The sequence below is a fragment of the Epinephelus lanceolatus genome, chromosome 20, assembly GCF_041903045.1.
Source record: "Epinephelus lanceolatus isolate andai-2023 chromosome 20, ASM4190304v1, whole genome shotgun sequence".
Lineage (NCBI taxonomy): Eukaryota > Metazoa > Chordata > Actinopteri > Perciformes > Serranidae > Epinephelus > Epinephelus lanceolatus.
The window spans coordinates 6442618-6469109 of record NC_135753.1 but is presented as its reverse complement, the minus strand read 5'-3'; the positions used below and the strand labels follow the sequence as shown (position 1 = coordinate 6469109).

Sequence of the window (26492 nt, the reverse complement as noted above, 5' to 3'; positions counted from 1 at the left end):
TGAGTCACTTTGACACAGAAATGTGGGAAAATAAAGTCCAGGTTGAAAAATACCCTTCAACTCTGGATTTTTGAGTTTATTTAACAGGCAGAGAGCCACACAGCAACTCTTCAGCATGGTAGTGAATGCTTTGTTTTCCCCCTTGGTGAAGTTTCGTGGTCATTCTCATGAATATTGGCTGTATCTACAGAGGTGGATGAGCCAGTGGCTAATAGCTAACAGTGCTAACAGCTAACAGTGCGAACACTGCTAACAATGCCATCAGTGTTGACAGAGTTTACGGTGTTAAAGTACCGGGGCGGAGGGTGGGCGCTACACTTTGGCTACAATGCCATTGCTATAATCACCAGTTACCAATGTGTGAGCGCAGTGCAGAGCAGCAGTGATTAGCTAGGCAGTTGGATACACGCAGGAACTCACATGCACGTGCTATGGGCCTGTTTACCACAACAAACAGAGAAGCTCAGATTATGTAAACGTTAGTAATCTTAGCTTCTCTGTTTGCGATGAGCATGACTTCATTCTCTGCTCAGGACGCCATTACTCCACCATATATTTACATAGTAAATAATGGTTTACTACTGTATTAACACTTTTTTTTAATTATTTATATTTTCAACTGTGCAATACTCTTCTGTTTCAACTGCTAAACTGCACAGTATGCCATACTGACCTGAAACCCTCTACATTTTTGTGCAATAACAATTCAACTGTGCAATTTTTACACTGTACACTAATCTTATTTAATATTTAGTTCTCACCTTTTCTACTCTTACATTTGTATTTTGCACATTTGAAGTTCAATGTACATATTTGCCCATATTTCTTATATTTTTCTTGCACATATTTGCCCATATTTCTTATATTTTTCTTGCACATATTTGCCCATATTTCTTATATTTCTTTTGCACATATTAGCACATATTTCTGATATTTCTTGTGCACATATTTGCCTATATTTCCTATATTTCTTTTGCACATATTTGCCCATATCGCTGATATTTCTTGTGCACATATTTACCTATATTTCTTTTGCACATATTTGCCCATATCGCTGATATTTCTTATGCACATATTTGTCCTTATTTCATATATTTTTGTCCACATTTGGTACATATTTCAAATATTTCTTTTGCTACTATTCGTGCATTTACCATATCTTTTATTTTTAAGACAACATATCTCTTCTTATAGGTTTGTGTCTATACAGTATCAGAGCATTCATAAGGTCTCCCAGTTTACCCCTGGGGATCCACGAAGTATCCTGTATCTGAATCTGAAACATATTCTGAATATTACAGTATATCCCATGGAGAGTTCCTCTCTCTCTTTCTGTGAACAGTGTCTTTGTGCACACGCACACACACACACACACACACACACACACACACACACACACACACACAGAGTAAGAGGTTCCCTCAGATAGAATTGGAGCCCTGAGGCAGTGCATTATGGTCTGGCATTTTTCTCACTCTGCAATGCTGTGTGTGTGATGTGTTTGTGCTAAAAGGGTGTATATTAGTGTGTGTGTGTGTGTGTGTGTGTGTGTGTGTGCTGGCCTCCTGTCTCTCTTCATCTATTCACGGGACAAAAGTCCAACTGAGCCACAGACACCTTGTGTGTGTGCCTGTGTCTGTTTGTGTGTGTTCTTTGTAAGAGTTGTGTCACATTTTTCAAATAGTCTCATTTTGTGTGTATGTGTGTGTGTGTGTGTGTGTGCGTGCGTGCGTGTGTGTGTGTTGTATGTTGTGTGTTGTAGCAGCAGGAGGAGAAGAGATGTTTAGTTGTTTCCTCTCTCTTCTCTTTGTATCTAACATGAAATGACAGATTTGTGTCATGCTGTGTGTGTGTGTGTGTGTGTGTGTGTGTGTGCGCATGTGCATGATGCATGTGTGTGTGTGTGTGTGTGTGAGTGTGTGTGTGTGTGCATGTGTGCGTGTTCACACACCTGTGCTGACTCAGTTCATCATTACCTCTCCTCTTTAATCATGTTGTGCACCTGTTCTGTCTCTCTCTGTCTTTCTATACTGTATCACAGTGGTTTCCCAACCTGTGGGTCAGAACCCCCAAAGGTGACACAAGGTGTCCTGACATGATTCACGTGAAAGAAATGAATCAAAAACGTGTTTTGCAATACAGAATTTATTTCAATTTAAAAACTTTGCTCTAATCTTTGCTATGTTCTTGTTAAACACTGTGATGTTTCATCCCTTCTGGCTTCTAAACTGTTAGAATCTTCCAAAGAATGACTTCTCCATTAATATAATACATACCTTATTGATCTTGTGTTAAGAACTCACATATTGCTTAGTTTAAAACCCTGTGTCCTCCTATATCCTTGTGTCATTGTTCACTGACACATGAATATGCTATGTTCTCTCAACATTGGATTGTGTTGTTAATGTGCTAACCAGCTAACTAGCGTCAAGATCGTCTTCCAATTTCTCTTTCTGAATGATGAATACAGACTACCACCATCTGCTGGTGTGGAGAGTTATTTCTTCTCCCACAGGCGCAGAACATACATGCTGGTTGGCAGTTGGCTGCAGTCTTTATGGTGTGTTCATGTGCAACTTTTTGGCCAAGACACTGCGACATGAGGCAACGCAACAGTCGGCTTTATATACATACTTTATATCATACTTTGTTGCTTGTGACTATCAAAAATAAATCCATAGTCCTCATATATGCTGTTAAGCCCTTTGAGGCAAATTCTTATTTGTGATATTGGGCTTTATAAATAACATTGAATTGAATAAAATTGAATATAAGGACAACTTTTTAAAAAATACCTTCTGCTCAGAGATACAGTAATGCTTAGTTTTAGGTCCTTCTCATCCCAAATAGCCTGAAGAAATTAAAAATTCATACCAAAGAAAAGCTGTGGTCTCAGGAGGTTAAGGGGACTCTCTCTCTCTGTTTGTACAGCAGCATATACACTGAGCAGCAAACAAGCTGATCATTTCTGCTTCAGTCTCTGTGTTTGCATGGTGCAGTAGCCAGTTAGCCATGAGGTGAAACATGCAAATGCAATGAGCACTGCAGAGCACACACAAACACACACACACAAACACACACACACACACACACTTACAGAAAAACACACACTGACCTAATGTGAAAGGGCAGCATAAATAGAACAAAACTCAGGAGCATATTTTCCCCCCAAAACAGCTGTTGTCGAGTCAGAGAGAGAAAGAGTGGGTGTGTGTGCGTGCGTGCGTGCATGCGTGTGTGTGTGTGTGTGTGTGTGTGTGTGTGTTAGGGAGAGAGAGGGATGAGAGGCTGTTGGGGGTCGGGACAACAGAAAGGGAGAGGGGGGAGTCAGAGAGCATCACTGCTTTCACAACTCTTTAGCATCAAGCTTTGTTTTCAGGGTGTGTGTGTGTGTGTGTGTGTGTGTAACAGTCAGGCTGTTTTTTTCTCCCTCTTGTTACATCTCACTTACTCTATTGCTTTTGCTTTTAATTGAGCTCAACATTCTACATAGAATGAAGAAGAAAACAGAGGAGTAGAAGCGTGTTTTTATCCTCATCCTCGTGTTCTTCATGTTACACATCACTGGTCTTTAATTCACCCTCTGATTTCCTTATTTCACCCCCAATTCTTTGATTTCCTCGCCACTCACTGTGGGTGTTTGTGTTGCGTAACAGTCAGGGAGCTCTGGAAAGGGTTTCCTGACATGACTTGAACTTTTCTTGAACCGGTTAGCCTGACCTTTGTAGATATGGAATAATAATACATTAGATGCTGGATTCTGTCTCACATCAGATGCATTCAGCTGATTTGGGTTGATAGTTTAGACAATAGGTGTGTTTCCACTAAACTGTTTTTATGCATATTTTCAAATTTGGCACAAAAAAACCTGAGTGGAAAAAACTCAAAAAGGTTTTAAGCTTGGCTGAAGTGCAAAAAATTTGTTGTATTAAGGCCGTGATGGAATGTACATCTACTCAAGTAGGCTACTGCGATTAAGTAGCAATTTGAGGTACTTGTACTTTACTGGAGTGTCTCCATTTTCACGTAATACTCCTCCACTACATCTCAGAGGTAAATGTTGTACTTTTTATTGCACTACATTCATCTGACAGACTTAGTTAGTTTACAGATGATAGTTTTTCATCCCCTTCCTGTCCAGTAAAAACCATGTATCTCCACATGTGCTGATTTTGAATGTTTGTGATAAACTGAAGGTTGAAGTGTTTTTCCAGCACATTCTCATTCCTAGCATGTCAAATCTCATTTTCACTCCAACCTTGTCACATATCGATGTTTGGTCATGGACTTTCCACATCCACATATGATGTGCAAGGTACCCTGTGTGCCCTGGTTGTTGACATTCTGGGATGCCATTTCAACTTCTGTCTGTCTGTTACATGCATTGTCTGTTTTCAAAATACATTTATGTTTTCACGGGAAATTTACAGTTTGCATACAGTCTCTTGCAAAATAAACGCTTTACGTCAGTACAACACTGCAAATAGACTTTTTTTTTCTTCAACAACAAACGCAGTACGTTTTGCCAACACATGCCAACACAGGGTTTGGCCATACAATCTGTCAAAAGGCAAAAAGTGGCCTCCCGGGTGACAGTAAGTGGTTGTTGGACCCAGCTACCACCAATCCCGCCAACCCTACTAATGCTTTGTCATGCCCCTCTGTGAGTGACATCACTAGAAGTCCTTTAGCATTTTATAAGATACATCAGGCTTTCAAATTCTCTAACGTTAACCCATCTGTGGCAATACTTGACACTGAGAGCAACTGACATATAATAATTAAGCAAAACACCATGAAAGGCCATGGTTACAGTGATTTTTAGTTCTTCAGCTACATTCAGCAAAATGGTTGCAAAGCAACCCACAGATGCAGCAGAAAGTGCCAGCTGCTTTACATATCTGTGGCAACATGGAGCTGAAGAAGTTTCCCCCATGGGCTCTAGTATACCTAACATTACATGATGAACCGACCTTTGATGGGTAGTGTAGTTTGTTTGCTTTGGATGGAGATAAAAAGCCAGTGGATTGGGTGGCAGCAGCGACAGGTATTTCTCCAACAAAGCAACAGGACACAGTGGGCTCCCTGGCTTTCAAACAAAAATTCCCAGAAGCTGTCTTCATTCCTTTCTTTTTGTTTTTTATGCATTCATCGAATGACAGTATTGCATATTACTAACCACTCTTGTACTGGTGGATGATAAATAATTCAAGCTTCAGTTGGCGGTTGCCCTCTTCAGCCCTGTGTCTGTTATGCAGCTACACATTAACCAGATGTTGTTGACAAGACTTTCAGGTGTGTTTGGATTCAGTGCCTGATTTCCTAAAGGTCTGCCTTTGTTAACACTTCGTGATGGGATGTTTTGTTCCATCCTTCTCAATGAGGTTTTTTCACTACTCCAATGGCAAATTAACCACATAGTCCGACCACATTTCTTGACTTTTCCAGCGCTTTAATCTCTCTCTCGTTAATTTCAGCTTGTCTCCTTTCTTCTTAACATCCTCCTGTCTATCTCTTTCAACCAGTTATCCAGGCTCAGCCCACCCAGTAAATCTAAATTCACAACAATATTGGATATTTTGAAACAACTGTTAATTGGCGTAGTAATGCTGTTGTTTTGCGGTCACAGCTTTGTGCAAATGGAGTGTTTTTCAATGGCTTCAAATGTGACTCAGCCAATTATAATCAAGTACCACAACTAGTCATATCATAAAGAGCAAAAAAGTCTGTGTTGGGTGGAAAGAAGGAGAGGTGCATGGGTCAGACAAAACAGACCAAAGTTCATGTCCCGTGTGAAAACCAAAATTCAATGTTATTTTAACGTAACATAATTTACATGGTGGTTGTACACTGACATTACTTAAGTAATGTATTTATGTTACCTTGCTGTTGCATAACAAACATACTTCAACCCATAACATGATCTTTTTTCTAAACCTAACCAAGTAGTTTCATTGCCTAAACTAGGGGTCAGCAACCTTAACTATCAAGAGAGCCATTTTTGACCAAAAATAATAAAAAAAAAAAATCTGCCTGGAGTGGCAAAACATATTTGAGCAATGAGCATACATATGGAACTGAATACTTCCACCATTGGGACACAGCAGCAGACACAGAGACTTTCTGGTGAACACAGGGAGCATTTAGCAGCTAAATTGGGCATTCATCAGGTGACATAAACACCAAAATGTTTATAATAATAATGTGTTTCTGTATTTGATGGATGTCTACTGTATATCAGCAGCTGTTTGCCAACAAGCACATTATAAAAAATGTATCAGGTGATAATGTGTCCGTTCACAGTTTATTTCTGCTGCTTGAAAGCAAAAAACCCCCCCTCAGTTATTGCAGTTTTACCCACCAACGTCAGCGCTGACTAACTGCAGTAAGAATAAATGAGTCTGTGGTACTTTTACTCGCACAGGCCTTTTCACTATGAGTAATAGACATGGCTGCTCAGTTTTTTTGTTAAATACGTCACATTTTGACGTCTAAATTATTCACGCGGGTGTGTGCGGTTGTTTTTTGGCGAGCCTCCTTGCTGGCTCAGCAACATAAATGTGAAATGATTTTTTATTATTTGGAACAATATGTGTTTGCCAGCGCGTGACCTACTTAGGCAGTTAAATAATGTACCAGCAAGAAGGTGCTGCTGATATCTGAATAAGGTTAGTCAGCAGCTGTGTGTGTGTGTGTGTGTGTGTGTGTGAGTGAGTGAGTGTGCAGCCCAAGCACTGTCCTGCTTCACATCCATACAACCTCAGTCTGCATGTTTGTTTTTGGTGCCTGGCTCAAGGGTAGCTTGGTGTTATTAATATTATCCAACTGAATATTGTTGGAGTTGACCATGACAACGTGCGTCTGATAAGTTCTCAATCCTAGTTCTCATGCTCACTTCTGCCCCTTGTTTGCCACGTTGCCCCTCAGACCAGTGTTACATGGGATAGTGGTTGAAATCTTCCCCTATGAAATGGAACAACCCTGCAAGACCCTGATATGTCACTGGTTGTCACTGTTGCAGGCATTTACATAAATAGATGCGATGAGTGTTGCTGGACTTTGCGTTCATGCTGTCTGCCACTGTGGTGATTTCTCTTACCTGGGCTACAGGCATCCTTTTGCAGTTGTCAGGATGCTTGTGGTTTGTTCACAAGATAATTGTGTGCTATGTAATCCATTAAATAAATTGATTTGGTGATATTTAGTCTTTTAGTCTTAACTTTATTTCTGCTCAGTTCTGGTTGTAGGAAAGAACACCCAGGATGAATTCCAGGTGTTGGATGATAAATAGATTAAAACAAATAAGAATAATAAGAATACTTTAATTTAATGTTATAACATTTCAATCTTGTGACTGCTTACTTTGTGTCGGCTTTGTCTTCTGCAAAGAGTTGCTTCAATCAAGTGCATTACTAACAGGCATGTTAACTGTGGAGATGTGCTGCTCCATATTATGAGAATAAGCCAGATATATTCATTTGAATTGTATTTCCTGATCTACCTTCATTTTAAAATATACTGAACAAATTCTGATTGCAAATTTGTTAAAATCTGTGTTAGTGAGCACTTTCCCCTTTCAAAGAATCCATCCACCTGACAGGTGTGGCATATCAACATGCTGATTAAACAGCATTGTTACTACACAGGTGTGCCTTGGTATGGTCACATTAAAAGGACACTCTAAAATATGCAACACAATGCCACAGATGCCACAAGGTCTGAGGGAGCATGCTGTTGGCAAGCTGACTGCAGGAGTGTCCTGGCCAAGACAGGCAGACAACATAGAACAGAAATACAGAATCTAGAATATACAAGTCCAAAATAAACAATATTAAACACAAAATGAGATTTCTACAAAGAAAAACTAAAACTTATATTTGTTTATGCTATAAGTGAACCATAAAAACAAGAAACACAAAAGCAACTACCAACAATTAAAAAGACCACCTGAAATACACCCTGACATTGGCATATAGATGATTCCTGCAACAGTGTTTTGAAACAGCCGAGAAGAACCAATGAGTACAACTTTAAAAAAAAAAAAGTTTTATTTGAACAGTGCCTTATATTAAAGGATTTGTAGTTTGGGGTCAGGCCACAGATCTTGTGTTGGTGGGTTGTATTGAGCCTGGAACTGACTGGTCATATGTGCGGGTGGTGGAGCAGATGTAGTATTGCAAGTTCAGAGTGGGTCTTGAAAATCAGACCCATGTAGGACTCTGCTTTAGACTCTGCTGTAGACTCAATTACCTGTGTCTGGGTAAAATTCCAGCCAGTGGTGCAACACAACAAAAAGAGAATACATTTAATGCCACAGGATGCACATTCATCCATCCTCCCTCTTGTTATCTCTCCCTCTCTCCCAGCTGTAATTTCTTGTTTTTCTCCCCTCCCTCTCCACCTCTCTATATCTCTCGCCCCATCTCTCCTCTCCCTGCAGGTCTGTTGTATGTAATTTATTTTCGGTACACAAACAGCTCACTGTAAATAGAAAGCTGTTAAGCTGCTGCAGCACTCTGTTTTAATAGACCCTGTGTTTGGTTATGTAATGATTAAATAGCTGACCTGCGCTTTAATGGCACCATCAATCACCGAACGAGGTTTTACTGTCTCATAAAGCTGAAATCAGCTGCTGGAGGTGGACGCGGTCAGCAGCCAAGGTCAAAGGTCATAGTGGAATGACTGTGCCATAAACTGAGTAACACAATCTTAAAATGTCTGGGAGACTCTTTCAGTTGGATCATTTAAAACTCTTTAAAAGATGATTATTAAATATCCACAGTGCTGGAATCTGAGCACATTCACTTAAATACTGTTTTACATTCAAAGATAAAGTACTTGAGTATTTGCTTCTTGTGGCACTCAATACTTCCGCTTCACTTCATCTCAGAGGGAAATATTGTACTTTTTACATTTAATTAAGATTAATGCATAATAAAAATAATCATGGGGCACCGGTAGCATAGTGGATATCGCCGGCACCCCATATACAAAGGCGATTCATCGCCGCTGCAGCGGTCGCAGGCTCAATTCCGGCTTGCGACCCCCCCCCCCCCCCCCCCCCCCCCCCCCCCCTCCCCCCACTTTCTCTCTCTCCCCCATTTCACCCTGTCTGTCCATTAAAGGCAAAAAGCCCTGAAAAAATAATCTTTAAAAAAAATAAAAAATAATCATTAGTCAATAGTATAAAATGAGGTAAAATCCTGCTTTACATTAATGCATGAGTCAGAATCATATAATGAGATCATATATAATAGAATAACAGTCACAGGAGACAGTTTGATACTTTAATTACCTTAACTACCTTTAACTGATTATACTCACAAGGAGCATTTTTAATGCAGGACTTTAACTTGTAACAGTGTGGTATTAGTATTTTTATTTCAGTACAGGATCTGAATACTCTATCTACCACTGGACACCTATGATTTTGTGTCTAAGTGGACTAATGGGACCAACAATTTTTTAAATTGGTTCAGTACTGAGCAAGAGTGCTGCAGCAGGTTGTGGCAAAAAAGGCTGCAATGTAACCCCTGTGGGCAATAGCTTGTTTGACGTGACTATTATGACATCTGAAATTGACATGGAAAGCAGGAAGTGATAAATCCATATACTGTGTGAATTGTAAATAGAGTAAAGTGACTACATAAAAGGGTTGAATGAACCTGCAGGCAGCAGGTATCATCAGAAAATTGAAACTTAAGTTGGATGTGATCCATACAAAACAAAGAAAAGTGATTTTTTTCTCGACAACTTAACCAGTTAGCCCGGTGTGGACATGATCGTCATTACAAATTACCTGGTCCTCCACTCTAGTGGACTGTTACTATTTTTTGTGCGGTTGGATCCACCACTGAAATGACTGCTGTCTTGTTTTTGGCCGGGTGAGTAAATGTGCTAGAGTATAACTGTTTTTTTTATATGTCAATTCTGTATACTAATGCACCACTGTCAGGTTATCGTTACTACGTCCTAATATTTTGGGGACTTTTCATAGACCTTGTTTTTCAATTTGATCAATTGGAACAGCCCTAAGCTCCAGCTGCCCTCCATTTGGACAGCGCACCAACAATACATGCAAAGAAGCTGATAAGCACCATCAATTTACGTCCACTAAAAGTGTTTATTTTTGACACTGACAGGCTCAGATTGTTACTCTGAGTGTCTGACAACATTATGGAATAATGTTACAGAGACAGACCTTTCTGTTAAAGCATAAGATCTTTTTGTTCAACCAGAAAAGCCCTGGAATTGCCAATCCCAAATCACACCAGACTTCATTTAAATACACAGAAAGTTTAGCATGTATAGAGCCAGCATGTTTTCACATCTAACTGGATGAATTAAGGGTTTATTTCAACCAAAGCAAAATTGTTAGAACAGTGGAAATACAAACCAAAATGGTTTTATTTTGTTTCTGTCGACATTGAAAGAAGCATGTTTTACCGTGATGTTTTTTTTAAAAAAAAAAAAAACTTTTAGTTAACGTTGATTGGTAATGCTGAATTGCTCAGTAACGCTCCATTGTAGCCTGTCCAGTGGCTGCAGAGACCAATTACAAAAATTGTTGTTCTCGCTACTCACTTAGACACAACAACATGGGAAAATAGGGTCTAGGTTGAAAAATACCAAAGTTACCCTTTGAAAAGAATCAGACTGGACCTAAACCAGTTTACCACCAGTCCAGAGGACTGGAACCTGTTCATGTCAGGTCAGGACAAGTCTTCACCCCTAGGACTCTTTTACCCTGTTTACACTGGTTTAAAAATGTGTCTCAGGCAATCAGGTCAAAAGTGAACAGCACTAAGTAGGCTACAAGAGGTCAGCTTGAGACGCGTGATAGACATAAGTGTGAACTGAGATGTGTCTCGGCTGTTGCCTTGTGTTCAAATCACCGAAAGACATTTTAAAACTGAGTGTAATTATGGTCTTTATATGTGTGTGTGTGTGTGTGTGTCACTTCTGCCCCAAACACTTAAAAAGCTCTTAAAAGTTTAAAAGCAGCCATTAACGCTGCTTATAAACACCTGAGCTGGTGTGTTTGTCACTCTGCTTTTCTGCATTTATGCCAAGTGTACTGCTGTGTGTGTGTGTGTGTGTGTGTGTGTGTGTGCGTGTGTGTGTGTGTGTGTGTGTGTGTGTGTGTGCTGCCCTGGAATGGCAGCTTGTAAAACAGACTGTGACCCTCATCACTCCTTCCGCCCCCTCAGTCTCTCACTGGCAACCTCTGACCCCTGCAGAGTTCAGGACCCGGCTAACAGATGTACAGGTGTTGTCTGCAGAGGCAGGTGGTGGGAGACGGACGCGGCAGCACTGCTTTGATTTCTCTTGTCTGTTATTTTGTAGTCGACATCAAAACGTCTCTGCTTCTCCTGTCGTCCTGTTAACACAAGCTGCAGCCTGTAGAGTTACATCACAGATAAACTACAGACAGTATTGCAAACATACAAACAAAACATTGCATAATGCAGAGAAATTAACTTGTTTTGAACCTTGAAAAAAAATATAAAAGCAAAAACATTTAATGATGTTTTTTTGAAAAGAGTATAAAAATCAAGACTATGAAAAACTTGTCCTTAAAACTCTTTAAAGTTGTGATATAAGCACCAAAACATCAGATATTTAAGATAAACTTACTTGAAAAAAGATTGTCTTTTAATTCAGCTCAGTTCAGAACTCAGAAACTTTTTGCAGCTTTTTGTGGATAAAGGAGCTTAAACAGAAGGTTGTACCATGAGCAAAGGAAATACTTTTCATTGCATCCAAACTCCATCCCTTGAAAAATGAAGCTCAATCAAGTTTTTCTAAGACTTTGTGAGAATAAAGTGTCATTCTTCTCACTTCTGGTGCTTTTGAGTTGCATTAGTGCCCAACAAGATTTAAAATCTAAATTTATGATTAAACCATCTACTCATAGAATTTTGTTTACTGTGACTAGTTAAGTAAGTAGAAGGTAAACTGATTTCCAAAAGGCAAAAAGTTAAAGATGAAGCATTTCGTCAATATTTAAAGCATGATTACGTTTCAGTTTCAATCTTTACTTAAAAAAACAACAGAAGAGGAAAAGGGCCTGAAGCAAAAGTTTGGGCACCCTGTATGGTCAATACTTAGAAGTTTCCCCTTTTGCAGATACCACAGCTTCTAAATGCTTTTTGTAACCAGCTAAGAGTTTTTCAGTTCTTGTTTGGGGGATTTTCACCCATTCTTTTCTGCTAAAAGCTTCTAGTTCTGTGAGATTCTTGGGCCATCTTGTATGCACTGCTCTTTTGAGGTCTATCCACAGATTTTTTTTTAACCTCTCTAACTCTGCCAGGACACTGATGTTCTCGCTCCCCCCCTCCTCTGTTAAATGGTATCTCCCAGGCGCACTACGTCATCAAACCATGTGATGTTTGGTATTGCCGGATTCAGGAAGCTCTCAACTTTTCAAAAATAACATCGTTTTTCTTTTATTTATAATGTATTTCGCACCAGAGCAGCCTAAACACACAAAGTCCAAAATTGCATGTCATGCCTTTTTTCGACGGGAAAAGTTCATTGATAGTGTGCCTGCAGCCCCACGGTGTCATTTACCTGCTCAGATGAAGCTACAGACAGTTATTCATCCTGAAAAATCATTTTTTATTTTTTTTAGACTTCAGAGGCCCATTACTCTGTCTCTGTAAACACCTAGAGTGTTTCTGACACTTTCACAAGAAACTTCAGAGAGTTTTCTTTCTGGCAAGACCTCATGCATGCATGTAGTCAGAGCGGTTCAGACGCCACAGTCATTTAATTTTGGTATGTCATTTTAGGCGTTTTTGCTACAAAATGAGTGTGGAGTACAAGAGTTAATGATGTTTAGGTCAGGGGACTGTGAGGGCCATGGACAAAACCTTCAGCTTGTGCCTCTTGAGGTAGTCCATTGTTAGGTGTGTTTAGGATCATTGTTCTGTTGAAGAAGCCATCCTCTCTTCAACTTAAGCTTTTTCACAGATGGTGTGATGCTTACTTCCAGAATTGCTGGAATTTAACTGAATCCACTCTTCCCTAAACCTGTGAAATGTTCCCCGTGCCACTGACTGCAACACAAGCCCAAAGCACGATCCACCCTCCCCGTGTTAAACAGTAGGACAGGTATTCTTTTATGAAACTCTGCAGCCATGTTTCTCCAAACACACCATTGCTCATTGCGTCCAAAAAAGTTCTATTTTAACTTCAGCAGTCCACAGGACTTGTTTCCAAAAAGCATCAGGCTTGTTCAGATGTTCCTTTGTAAACTTTTGATGCTGAATTTTGTGGTGAGGACACAGGAAAGGTTTTCTTCTGATGACTCTTCCATGAAGATCATATTTGTACAGGTGTAGCTGCACAGTAGAACAGTGCACCACCACTCCAGAGTCTGATAAATCTTTTGCAGTCAGTGGGTGTTTTGATTTGCCTTTCTAGCAATTCTACGAAAATGTTGAAAAGCATGTTTCATATCTAACTTGATGCCTTTTGAAGATCACTTCATCTTCTACTCACTTAACTATTCACAGTAAAATAAATTTTGAACAGGGATGCCCAAATGTTTGCATGCCACTGTGTATAGTCTGAGTTTGTTAAGTATCTATAGTGGTCAAATGAATGTAGTACTTTTAAAAAGTACAATATATGCCCTCTGAGATGTAGTGGAGTAAAGGCAAAAAAAAAAAAGCAAAACATGAAAACACTTACAGAAGTGCCATAAAATTGTACTTAAGTATTTGTAGCAACTCATTGGATGCAGATAAGCAACTCTGCATATCTGTTTTCCTTTGTTGTCTTCATCTTCTCCTCTCTTTTTCTTTCTTTCTCTCTCAGTCTGTTGAAAAGATAAAATATGACTTATTTTTGCATTTGTGAAGACGAACAACTCCACGTGCTTCACTTTAACTGTGAATGAATGAATGAAATGTCTGAACGAGCTGACAAGAAAACATGAATACAAACAGTGAAGTGTGGTCATCCAGTCTGCTGACAGTGTGTGTGTGTGTGTGTGTGTGTGTGTGTGTGTGTGTGTGTGTGCGTGCGTGTGTGCGTGTGTGCGTGTGTGTGTGTGTGTGTGTGTGTGCGGGTGTGTTGGTGTGTGTGTTACAAAAGAATACAGAGATCAAGAGCAGAGAGTGGATTCAAGAAATTTACGACTACATCTATGCCACATTAAAATAGTGTGTGTGTGTCCCTCTCTAATGTTCCTCAATTAATGTATTAAGTATTAATAGAAAACACACACACAGAGGAATGATAAGTAGGTGCAGGATGTGGTTTCAGTGTTTGTGACTGGAGGGATGACAGACATGCCAGCCCACTTATAACACATGCCCTGTACAGAATGCACACACACAACAGATAAAAACAGATTACCAACTTTAATCTCGATGTGAGTCACTGTTTCTACTGTAACTACAGGTCTCCCACAGCTTCATTTACTCCCTTAAAGCCAGTTTAAGCAAAATTGCTTTTATACAAAAACCATAGATTGTAAAATAATGGACGAAGCTACCATGACTTCACCACTTTTTTTTTTTGGACTCCCATTTTGAAGCCTCAAGCTCAGCATTTCAGCCATCGCCATCTTGTTTTTCCCACAGAGCAGGCACATCAGAGACTTCTGCCGGCCAAGCAGCTGACTTCTGGTTGAGCGATACACTGACTTAAATAGCAATAAAAGGTTTTAATTATGGTGCTCCTCTAGACTTTTCCCAATGTTCCAATCCTTATGGTAAAACGAGTCATTTCACAGGATTTGTGACCCTCAAAAAAAATATTCCTACTCATTTTCAGACATCACTTACATACTGTAAGTCTATGGGAAAAAAGATTTTTGGGGCCCAGTATCATTACATTATTGTACACAGTTTGACCACTATGTCAAATTTGTTTCAAAGCCCAGTCTGGGGGCTTGATCCAGCCACCCCGACCTCCTCCCCTCATTGACTTTGTCGCTGTTTTTAATACGTCACCTGACTTCCTCCTTTGCTCATGCCATAATTACTACAGCCACTAGAGGTTACTGCCTTACAGTAAATGTTCCAATCAAGCTGAGAAATGAAGCCAACATGGAGATGTTAAAAACTGCAGTTATTTGAGCCCGGTCTCACTCCGAGGTTGTCGAAATCTGGCGCTTGGGCAGTGATTTGCAGCGTCAGAAACAAAAAAACGTCCTCTGACATCAGCATGATACGCAGCCAGTTGCCATTATAGTTTAACGGTGCCCTGCAGCGTCAGGGGGAAATGCAACGGGACAGGACAAAAGTTAAGGCGGCGAAAGTCTGAGTGGGATGGGCAGGACGGTTAAGCCAAACCCTGTTCTTTTTTCCTAAACGTAACCACTTCCTTTTGTTGCCTAAACCTAAGTGTGTTTTAGTTGCCTAAACCCAACCAGGAAAAAAAACGCTGATTCTTTAAACATCAAATTTCCTGTGAAAATGGAAGTGCATCTTCAAAAAAGAGAATTTGACACAGTGTCTCATAACATCAACAACCAACACATCCAAGGTACCTTGCACGTCGTAAGTGGACGGACAGTCCATGGCCAAAACATCAATGTGTGACAAGGTCCACATGAGCATGTGTTGGTTCTTTGAACGGCAACATGAGGCTGGCTCCAAGAGCAAGTCAATCCCCATAGACCCCCATGTTAAAATTGCCAACTTTATGGCAGAAATAAACATGTTTACAACAAACTGTTTTGGTCTCAATAGCTAATATCCCCCCTCGTGACAACTGTACAGGGGGCAAATTTTATATAACTCACCTGTTTACATTTTATTAAGGCTAAAGTTATGCATAATTAAGGAAGGCTGCTTTGCATGACAGGCTGTCTGCCAATAGTGTCCTTGCCTTCTCAGTCAAATCCAGTGGCTTAGTGGATAGAACAGGCGCCCCATGTACAAGACCGTTGCCGCGGTGGCCTGGATTCGACTCCAGCCTGTGGCCCTTTGCTACGTGTCATTCCCTCATTCTCTCCCCTTCACACTTAGCTTTCCTATCAATTATAGGCAAAAAATGCCCCCAAAAATATATTTAAAAAAAAAGATAAGAGGATAAAAGCTAACCTTAGGCTATAAACAAATTATACTACAGTCACATGACTTCAGTGTCGCCACTACAACAGGGCTGTTAATCTGCATTCTGGATGATGACATTCTGTTGTTCCATTAAGCCACTTGTTAGCAACTGCCTTTTGTGAGACATTAAAGCTTCTAAATTCACAGTGGGGTATTAACTGACGTATTTTATGTCATAGAACAAAACGTAAAAATCTTTGAAGCTTGTGTTAACCACAGACCTCATTTCAGGCATCTTTGAGATGAAGGAATCAGGAATGCTAAAATGCTAAGTCATTTCCAGGTTTTAGGACTCATTCTTGCAGCACAATATAAGACACTTGCACAGACAGCTGTTTTTTGGGAGGATGATCTGGGCATTTTGGGAGCGCTCACTGTCGGTTTGACCTCCAAATGAAATGGATTTGTAGCAATGTCTCCATTCCCCTATAATTCAACCATTAACTCTGTGAGTACAGTTTTAATGGTTGAATTCTAGGGGAATTTGACCCAAGTTGGGATAACCATCCTGAAATCTCATTCTTTTACTGTGATTAAAGTAATCTGATTGCATGTGATTCATTATTTAACAGGCCCTGAATGTGTTTCACTGCCTTCAGCTCCTCTGTGTCTGCACAATAGAAACAGCTTGTGAATAGAAATACATTTAAACCCCTCATTATGGACGTCAACTGTCTGGGTTCCGGCCCAAGGCTGCTGCGCGTGTGTGTGTTACATTATCCAGTTTCTGTGTGCAGATCTTTTCACCTGTAAGTGTCTGTCAGAGATTAGGTGTGTGTTCAGTCCGTTTGGCTTCACCTTTGTGTGTGTGTGTGTGTGTGTGTGTGTGTGTGTGTCCAAGGCTGGCATTCGTCACAGCGGCTGCTCTCTGTTCCCAGACTCTGAATGCATTCATGAGTTAGCTGTTGACTCAGGTAGTTAGTTCACCTGTCCACACACACAAGCACATGTACAGCACGCACACACACACACACACACACACACACACACACACACACACACACACCCCTGCTGTGTCTTTGTCCAGACATTCAATAAAACCTGCCAAATTTCCATCCTCAGCCCTCAGCAGAAAACCTGTCTCCTATCCCTCCATCTCCCTTGTCCCTTTGTAAAGTTAAACTCCCATGATGCTCAGCAAACACAGAGCTTTGAAGTCAGCTGAGATAGAGGGGGTGGGGGGTGGGGGGGATGAGGGGGGATTTCCTGACGTCTAGTTTTGTCCAGATCTCAGAGTCAAAGTGAACAGACGGCAGTTTTCCTGGCAGTGGGAGGGAGGGAGCGTTTGGAAGTTGATGCCTCTCTGTTTTCTCAGCCAGGATTCCTGTCATTGATGTAACATTAAATCTGACTCATTCAGCTCCGACTGCAGGAAAATGATGCTGATGGTCACACAACCACGCACCATACTTTACTCAAATAACACTCAGAACAACATGCTGATACTATACAGCTAACACAAGCACTAATAAAACCCAATCTTCCATTGACCTGATCCTACTAACAAGTGTTGATTGTGTATCTAAAGTCTGATATATCTCATTACTTAGTGCCATAAAGCTCCACTGTTGTCCAAAAACTGTGGTGGAATAAAGGTAAAATTCTATTTTATGCAACATTACACTCATACTCTGCTGCAATATATAAGGCAATATTATACTTTTTACCACACATAACAGTAATCACTATACATTGCAGATTAGATTATTACTAAAAATATATGTCATAAAAATTATAATTACCCATTCTTGACAGTTGGGAGGAATCATGTCCTTAAGATTATAATGTAAAAACACGCTAATTCTACTTCTTTAATTACTAGAATTCATATATACATATAAGTATATATGTGAAATAAGTATGATTTATAAAATAATTTGATCTGCTTTTATTTTTTGAATTTCTTAACCTGTGTCAGGAAACAGCCTTGTCACAGACAAGAATTCACAACTTCAAACTATTAAAAAATGTGATAAAAGCCTCCAAAATTTAAAACTAACAGTGTGTACTGATAGCACCATTGTCAAAATGTACTGCTATAATCATCTTTGTTGTAAATATATTTTTTTGTGAAAATGTTAGCCCTTTAAATATGTGTCCCACATTTTTGTAAACTCTGTCTGTTTTCTACAAAAACATCATTTAATCAGGTAAAAAAGGAGTAAGCTAAATAATAATAATAATGATAATAATACATTGGAATTATATAGCACTTTCAGGATACTCAAAGACGCATTACGAAGAGCAACAACAGCAAAAAAAATAAAAATAAAAAAAAAAATCCAAAGGCAGGTAGCGAGGGAAATAGTCCAGAAAGAGCAGGGGAAGTACACTCAATTTAGAGGTTATACTGTATATAAATCTGCTTTATGAATATGAATACTGCTGAAGTACGGGTAAGTTTTCTATTTTTGAATAAATTCATTAAATAATATCGCTACCGGTTGTGTTTCAACCATAACATGTCAACTCTAAACTAAAAAAGAAAAGTAAAACTAATTAAGAGAGCTCTAGCCATCTTTGGAAAAAAATGGCTCCCCACTACGACTGCTGTGAAATTATTAAATGTAAATAATATAATAATAATAATATATATATATATATATACTATTAAAGAAAAAATTCAATCACTGAGAGGTCTGACCATTACAAAGTTTAAAAGTCAAGACTTGTGATGGACTATCTTGTGATGGGATCACTCCAGCAGAGGCACAGCGATTAATGACTTAAAAAGAATGTGAGCCAGGGGCATAAAGTGGGAGGTGGGTTGCAGTGGCCCCTTCCCTACTTCCTACCTCCCTACATCCGGCCCAGCTGTTCAGACCACGCCCATCTCTGAACTAAACCTTCATTTTGATCTCAACTGATTTCAACATGTGCAGCGCCGGCCTGTGGCACAGGCAGTATAGGAGAATGGTAAGGACGCTGTCATCCATAGGGGGTGCCACAACTTGGGGAGCGTTAAAGCTCTATTCAGTGAAAATGAGTATTGGGCAAATGAAAATTATAGTGTTCTCATGATGTGTTCCATGTAATCTTGTAAAATGTAGCTTTTAGCGAGAAAGTTGAATAAAAACAGCTATTTAAGGAAGGAATGTGTTGATGTTTTCACAGCACTATAAAAAGGCTTTTTGCTTGTTTTTTTAAAGATGATTTTTATTTGAAAGAAGGTTATATTAAAGGTTGTTTCATAGATGTGTATTATTGAATTTGTGCTCATTTAAAGGTAATGTAATGAAGGACTGAATAATTTTAAAACTGTACATTTATTTTTCATAGTGTAGATTTCTGTGTTTCCCTGGCACAAAAGAAGAATAAATAACAACAAACAAACAAACAAACAAAAAAATCAGTATTGGCTATTGGCGAAATTGTTATTTCAAACATTGGTATCAGTATTGGCCCAGAATTTCAATTTGTACATTTTATTACGATGTCATATATTATTTTATTGTTTAATTGTTTAAAAATTAGCACATATTCTTATCTTATTTTTTTATTATTAGCTCTGCACACTCTGTGTACAGTTTTGTTGCTTAGTCACTGTATGCTTGTAACATTTTTATTAAACATAAAATCACATGCAAAAAATCTGGGTGTTTTCTTCGATTCTGGTTTAAAATCTGATAGATAAATCAACTCTGTTGGTAGAGTCACAAATCAGTCTTTAGACGCTTTGCTTAACTAAAGACTGATGACTTTCTCCCTGATTTTGTGTTTAGATGGGCGGATACAATTTCAGAGTTTAAAAAAACTCCCTACGTTGCAGAACCAAAAGTAAATCCGCAGGGTGGTCCTTCAGTAGCTCGCTGAACGCTTGTGCTCGTAAACATAGTCCGACTGCGTTAAAAGTTTTAAACAAAGTCGCTGTAAGTCCTTCATTTCCACAATCTTGTGGACTGAGCACACATTTGATAAAACGGAGTTAAATCTCTCGGCATCCATTTTCAAGCTCTCTGTGTGTTTGTTTCCTTTCGGACGAGAAAAGGGGGAGCACACATTTCCGTGAGGGCGTCTCCTTTGCTTTGTTACTGGCCATTTTCTCCGGTGTGTTAAACACACTTTACAAAGGAGTGTCCGAGTGTATCAGAAGGCGGAGATCTCTGATTGTCTGGTGGCGAGACTACTCTGTTGGTAACTCTGGCTTTTATCATCTTTGGTCACTTGCAAAATTAAAACATTTCTTGCTCTGTCAGGCTGAAGGTTTAGCAAAAAGCAAGCTTTAATGCAGCTGATAAAAAACATCCGGAGCAGGCAGGTAGCTTAAAGTCAAAAATGAAAGAAGCACCAAAATTAAACTGAAAACCAACCATGAAAATGGGATGAACTCAGGTAAAAAAAAAATCCAAACCGAACTCAAGACACCAGGCAGGAAACGGAGCAGGAAATGACACCAAGAACACAGATGAACTGACAAGGAACAAAAGGAAACACAGAAAACACAGAAAACTAATCACAAGAACAAGACACAGCTGAAGTAGGTGGACATGGGCAAAAGGAGGGAAATGGGGATTGGCTAACAACAAGGGTGTGGAGGGGGACACTAGATTGGAGCAAACAAGACTAATAAAGAACAGGCATGAAAGAAAGACTGGGAACAGGAAAGGACTAACAAGACAGGTGTGACAGAAAACAGCAGGAAAACACAAAGACAGGAAGGAAAACCAGACACAACACATGAGGAGAGAATCTACAAAATAAAACAGGAAACAGATTAAACATGATTGAATAACAAAACAAGAAAGAACACAAACAGAAAACCCCAAAAACAAAGTCCACAAGATAACATTATATTAAAAAAACCCTCAGGATCGTGACATGCCCGTCAAAGATTTAGAGATTTTAGCGCACACTTTTATTTCCTCTTACACAGACTATTGTAATTCCTTCCACGTAGGAGTCAGTCAGTAAGCCCTATCCCGCCTGCTGCTTGTTCAAAATGCAGTAGCAAGAATCCTCACTGGTACCAGGAAGAGAGGCCATATCACCCCAGTACTGGCCTCTCAGTAGTGGTTACCAGTGAAGTACAGAATTGATTCTAAAATTCTTTTGTTTTTAATGCGCTGCATGGAGATGCACCTGCGAACTGATCTGATTGGTTGTTTCTTGTTGTATTATTCAGCAGAAAGATGACATCAGTCTATCAGAGGGCAGCACGGTGGACCTCAGGAAGCCTGGAGATGAAGAGGATGAGTACTCAGAGATGGCTGAGGAGGCCATGGACCCCGACAACTGCTTTCCGGACAGTAAGCACACACACACACACACACACACACACAAACACAAAGCAGCTGAGGCAACAAGGTTGGACACAATTAACACTTTTACACAAGGAAACACGGATACAACATATTAGAAAATATATGTATATATATATATATATATATATATATATATATATATATATATTATTGTTATTAGATGTGTTATTACGGAATTGTTAATGTGCTAATCATACGTAAAATCAAATTTTGCTAACAAAGATGGTATTTTACACCAGACAGGTTCTATAGTTATGTCAATTCAGGCATCAGAATGAGTGTCGGCATTGTACTTTTATACAAACCACAGATATGTCATATTTTATTGTATGTTATCATGTTGCAGAAACGTTTCTTTGCCTTTTCACAACCCTGAAGACGGTTAATGTGTGGATAGGTGTAGGTACAAAAAGCACTTGCTTATGGTTAGGTAAAGATCATATTTTGGCTTGAAATAGTCAGGTTTTTTTGCACTATCCCAACTGGAAACACAGCAATGTCTCAGTAAAAAGCAACCACTGTTATGGCACTATCCTAACGGGAAACGCAACAATGACTTGGTAAATAAAACAACCACTTTTTTGTGCCACAAAACTGTGACAGGCGGCCAAAATCATCCATATCTGGTAGATGAAAGCAACTGGGAACACAGCAGTGACTTGCCAAAAAACAACCAGTTGTTTTGTTTCTTGGTCTTGAACAGTGGTCTGCAGTTTGGCAGCCATCTCACCTTGGTGTCATCCCATCCACCATCCCCTCCACCTCCCAGAGATAGTCAGCTCATATGTTACCTCATTTAAGAAATGTTAATATAATCTAACATATCTATTATTTGCATAAGCGCCAAGGTTTTCTTTTGGTAACTGGGCTGGTCATGTTGCATTTATACTGCAAGCAAAACTCTCTTAAAATCAGAACAGGTCATCACTCAGACTATTTCACCTCCGTCTTTCCTTCCTTCATTGCAATGAGTGTGCAAGTTTGCAGATCTTTAAATGTTTTGAAGCTGTATGCACATGGTTTCCACTAATGATGAGCCCATCCCACCACCCACTTGCCCCAATACTTTCATAATGAGATTTATGATCCGGTACTGATGAACTCAGGTGAAAGGCAAAAACCTTGTTTCCTTCCTGACTCAGCCAGTTTCCCTCCTGGAGCATGCATATTTGTCTTAGCCCCAATTTTGCACAGCTAGCATGGCAGAGACATAGGAGAAAAAAAGGCTGGGGGAACACCAGAGTACTATTCGGCAACCAACAGCCAATGAAATCCCAGGAATTAAATCCCTGAAGATCTAAAATAGCCAATGATGTATTATCTTCTATTTGTGGTAAAAGAACTGCAAGAACAAAAGAACATTTATTTCTGTTCTATGCAGATGACATGCAGCTTTATATCTGCATATAACACAATGATGTTAGCCCTACTTACCAAGTTTGATCAGATCAACAAATAAAATCCTGAGCGAGATAAGACAGAGGTGATGATTAGGAAACAAAAAAAAGTCTCTTGTTTTGTTTTCTTTTTTTTTCCAACACACAGTCAACAGTAAGTCCCCTTTTAACATCTACGAATTTAACAGCAAAAGAAAGCAGGTTTTAAGTTTGTTTGTTTTTTTTAATCAGACTTAAGTTTAGTTTTTCTTTTTGATAAGTAAAGAGCATAAGTCTTACATGAAATGTCTCAACAACACCATGAAATATTCTGGTGTTAAGGACGATGAAAAAATGGAAGTAGTTGTTTAATTGTTCAAGTGCTCAAAGGAATACCTTACTCCCTAAATGATCATTTGTATATCGATAACTCACTTACACATGTTAAGTTGAATTTGTGAAGAAAATTACAGTTTTTCTTGCATGCCTCCACTGTGAACAAAGAATCCAACAATGGTGAAATTTTTTAATGAATTGGAGTAAACAGAAACTGAAGCAAAACTATACCAAAACATCAGAACCCTCACACAATTTGTGCGGCATAATCCAAGTCTCAGTTATCCAGTTGTGTGTGTGGCAATACCAGTTGAACTGCGAGAGGCAGATCTGGAGAATTAGCACCAACAACGCCACCTTAGGACTTGCACCTAAAGAATCTACTTTTCGCTTTAATTTCTCAGAGGGTTTCCCAAAAATCACCCATACACAGGTAAGTTACACAAATGAATACAGGCACGATGTAAGAAGTTTAACAAGTTTTATTACTCACAATAAAATAATTTCTTTATTAAGTTATTTCTCTTTTTAAAAAAAGTTATATAGTTCTTTTTATTTCCAAAGGGTACAATATTAATCTGTACAGTGACTCAAAAGTTAAGTTAGAAAGAGAGAGTCACTTAACACACTTTAGCTGTTTTTGAGGTCAACTGCGCAAATAAACAAAAAGAAAGAAAAGAAACCAAATAAAATATCTATATACAAAATAACTGCAAACTCAAATCAAAACGAAAGAAAAACAAAAATAAACATGCTACATGCATAAATTTAGCAGGTCCTCAATGCTGTGTTAACTTCCCACCCCCCACTACGGAGTCACGGTATGAGGTCAGTCTTGAACTACAATACACTACTTTAAAGAAAAGGGCGTCTAAACGACGGAGGCAGAGCGGCAGAGCGGCTGTCTGAGTGAGCCAGGCAAAACAAAAAGAAAACAAACTTTGGAGGTAAGAGGCAAGGCAGGGCAAAACAGCAGCCTAACGCCAGGCAAACTTTAAAAGAGATACAGAGTGAGCGTTAATAACCAATACAGAAGCTACATAAGCACTAGCAGACAAAATAACATTGGGCCTGTGGCACTGTTTACCTGCGTGGTCAGCTGTAGCCTGCACAAATCAATAATCTAGCTGTTGGAAGCTAACGGCGGCAGCGGCGGCTAACCGGAAGGGGACACACACACACACCTCGGCTCAACACGCCAACCTGGAACAGAGAACTGTCAACATGGCACCTTATAACATCTTCACAGCATCATAAGACTGTGCTACACATACCTGGAGAACGAACACACGGCACATACTACGCCGGGAAACCACGGTTCGGCGGAGCTGCACACCAGGCAGCACTTGCTTCAGCAGGGGAGAGAGGGCAACTAAACGACAGCGGGGGGTATATGAACAGGTCCGCATTAGCAGCCAATAATGCGGCTGCACTACAGGTGTTGGTAAGGGGCGTGACACACACCTGCCGCGATCGCCATGCCTGCTGCAACATAAACAGACTGAGGGACACAGTAAAGAAATACAATATATACACTGTAAATAACCACCCGGTTACATGTGCTTAGTACTTTTCACACAAACAGCCCTTTCCAACAACTGAACGGAAGGTGTAACTTATCTATTCCCTCTTCGAATCCAGACTCCATTGACAAAAATACATTTTTCCTCACTGAACGCAGGAGCTTCTGGTCTACGACTGCCTTGATCTGTTGTTTGTGTTATTGTGTGACGTTGGTGAATCTGAATTAACCCTTTTAAACACCAAAATCATGAAATAATGCAAACTTATTGATTCAGTTCCCTGTCGGAAAGTGGTGTTTGTCTGGGAGGGACTGAGCATATGAATGGATAAATAAGACTTTGATTATATTGCAGGAGTCATGTAAGAGTTGCATTCATTGTTTATGTGAGATAAACAAAACAATTTCAACATAACACAGGGTGAGTAATTTTTATTCAAAGATCATTTGGCTGTTGCAGTATTCTTTTAACAAACCATTTGATTTCTTTAGATTTTAAAAAGTCTTAGGGCTCTGACAGAGTCAACGGTTAGTCCTCTTCCTCTTTACTCCTCAAGATTTAAGGCGGGGTTTTTTTATTATTATTATCAGACTTAGGTTTGTTTTTTGTTGACGATTGAAGAGTGAAATATTCTGATGTACAAGACAATGAAAAATGGAAATGGTTGTTTAATTTGGATGTGTTTAAGTTGGCTAACTTCTCAAAGAAGACAAGATAGACTAATTTGTATTCATTTTGGCTTCTCCAGAGTGTTATATTTCTAAGAGTTTCATCAGTCATTTATGGACTTTTATGTAGCTTAGGGAAAATCACATGATGGAAATGATGTGTCTGTTAGATCCTTTGGGGTATCTTTTTACTAATGTACAAGGTGTATTTTGGATTTATTTATATTAATTTTGTGGTGTCTGTCGACAAGAAGTTCTTTGCAGTACAAATACTGTCTGCTAACTATTATTTGTTTGGCGTCGTGTGTCATGATGCATCATTGTTTTTGTGATGATTGGATTAAGATTTTCCAAATTGTCTTTAACCTCTCAGTAAGAGAGCAGCCTTGAACATGTTTATCTCGCTGCAGGGTTTAAAAACTGTGAGCCACATGATCGTTCCACTAACCATGAGCCCGTCCCACCGCCCACTTGCCCCAATACTTTCACAATTAGATTTATGATCCTGTACCGACTAACCCAGGTGAAAAGCAAACACCTTGTTTCCTTCCTGACTCAGCCAGTTTCCTCCTGGAGCACAGAGATTTGTCTTCAACACAGCTCAGCTAACATGGCCATGATACAGAGACATCACAGCAGTGATGAAGAGAGTGAAGATACTTTGTATGTTATAGATTCTCTATTGGCAAAAATGGCTGACTCCAAATCAGAGTTCAATGAGAAGGAAGAATTGTTCAGACTGATATTGCCCATTTGACTTTGAGAGGTAACCTGAGGTAAAATACTCAGGCAGAATTAGGCCAGCCAGCTGGAAAACCCTGTCTGAAGAACAAAATCAACAAAAAAACATCCCCAGCACCTGCAGTAACTACATGAATCCCAGATGTAACATACAGTATTTGCAGCTGACAAGGTCACCATACCACTTACACTGGATGGTTTGAGATGAATACATATATTTAAATCAAAATACAGACACAATTTAATCTGATTTCTCCTGGATTTAATATCCTGTTGCATCAAAAAGCTGATGTGTCTTGCCTTATTAGACCCTGTTCACAGCAGTTAACAGTCAAACTTAGTGTGCAATTTTCTTTCTCTCAGTCAAAAAAGTGTCAAAAGACAGAGCTCTGCAATAATTGCACTTTCTCCCGGTTAGAATTCCTTCAGTTTTCATCATTGAGGCTGAATTAACAGACCAGGTGATTCAAACCAGTAAAAACACTCAATATAGTATTTTTATGTTAAAAATCTG

At 39.4% G+C, this 26492-nt stretch overlaps 1 protein-coding gene across 1 annotated transcript in view; it reads left to right on the top strand.

Annotated features, from left to right (window-relative positions):
• Window positions 1-26492, top strand: part of LOC117265098 (sodium channel protein type 5 subunit alpha-like) — a 370250-nt gene that overhangs the window by 272983 nt on the left and 70775 nt on the right. The window contains exon 23 of the mRNA XM_033639488.2: window positions 21196-21319. Within this exon, the coding sequence (XP_033495379.1) occupies window positions 21196-21319 (124 nt within the window). The remainder of the gene's footprint in view (window positions 1-21195; window positions 21320-26492) is intronic.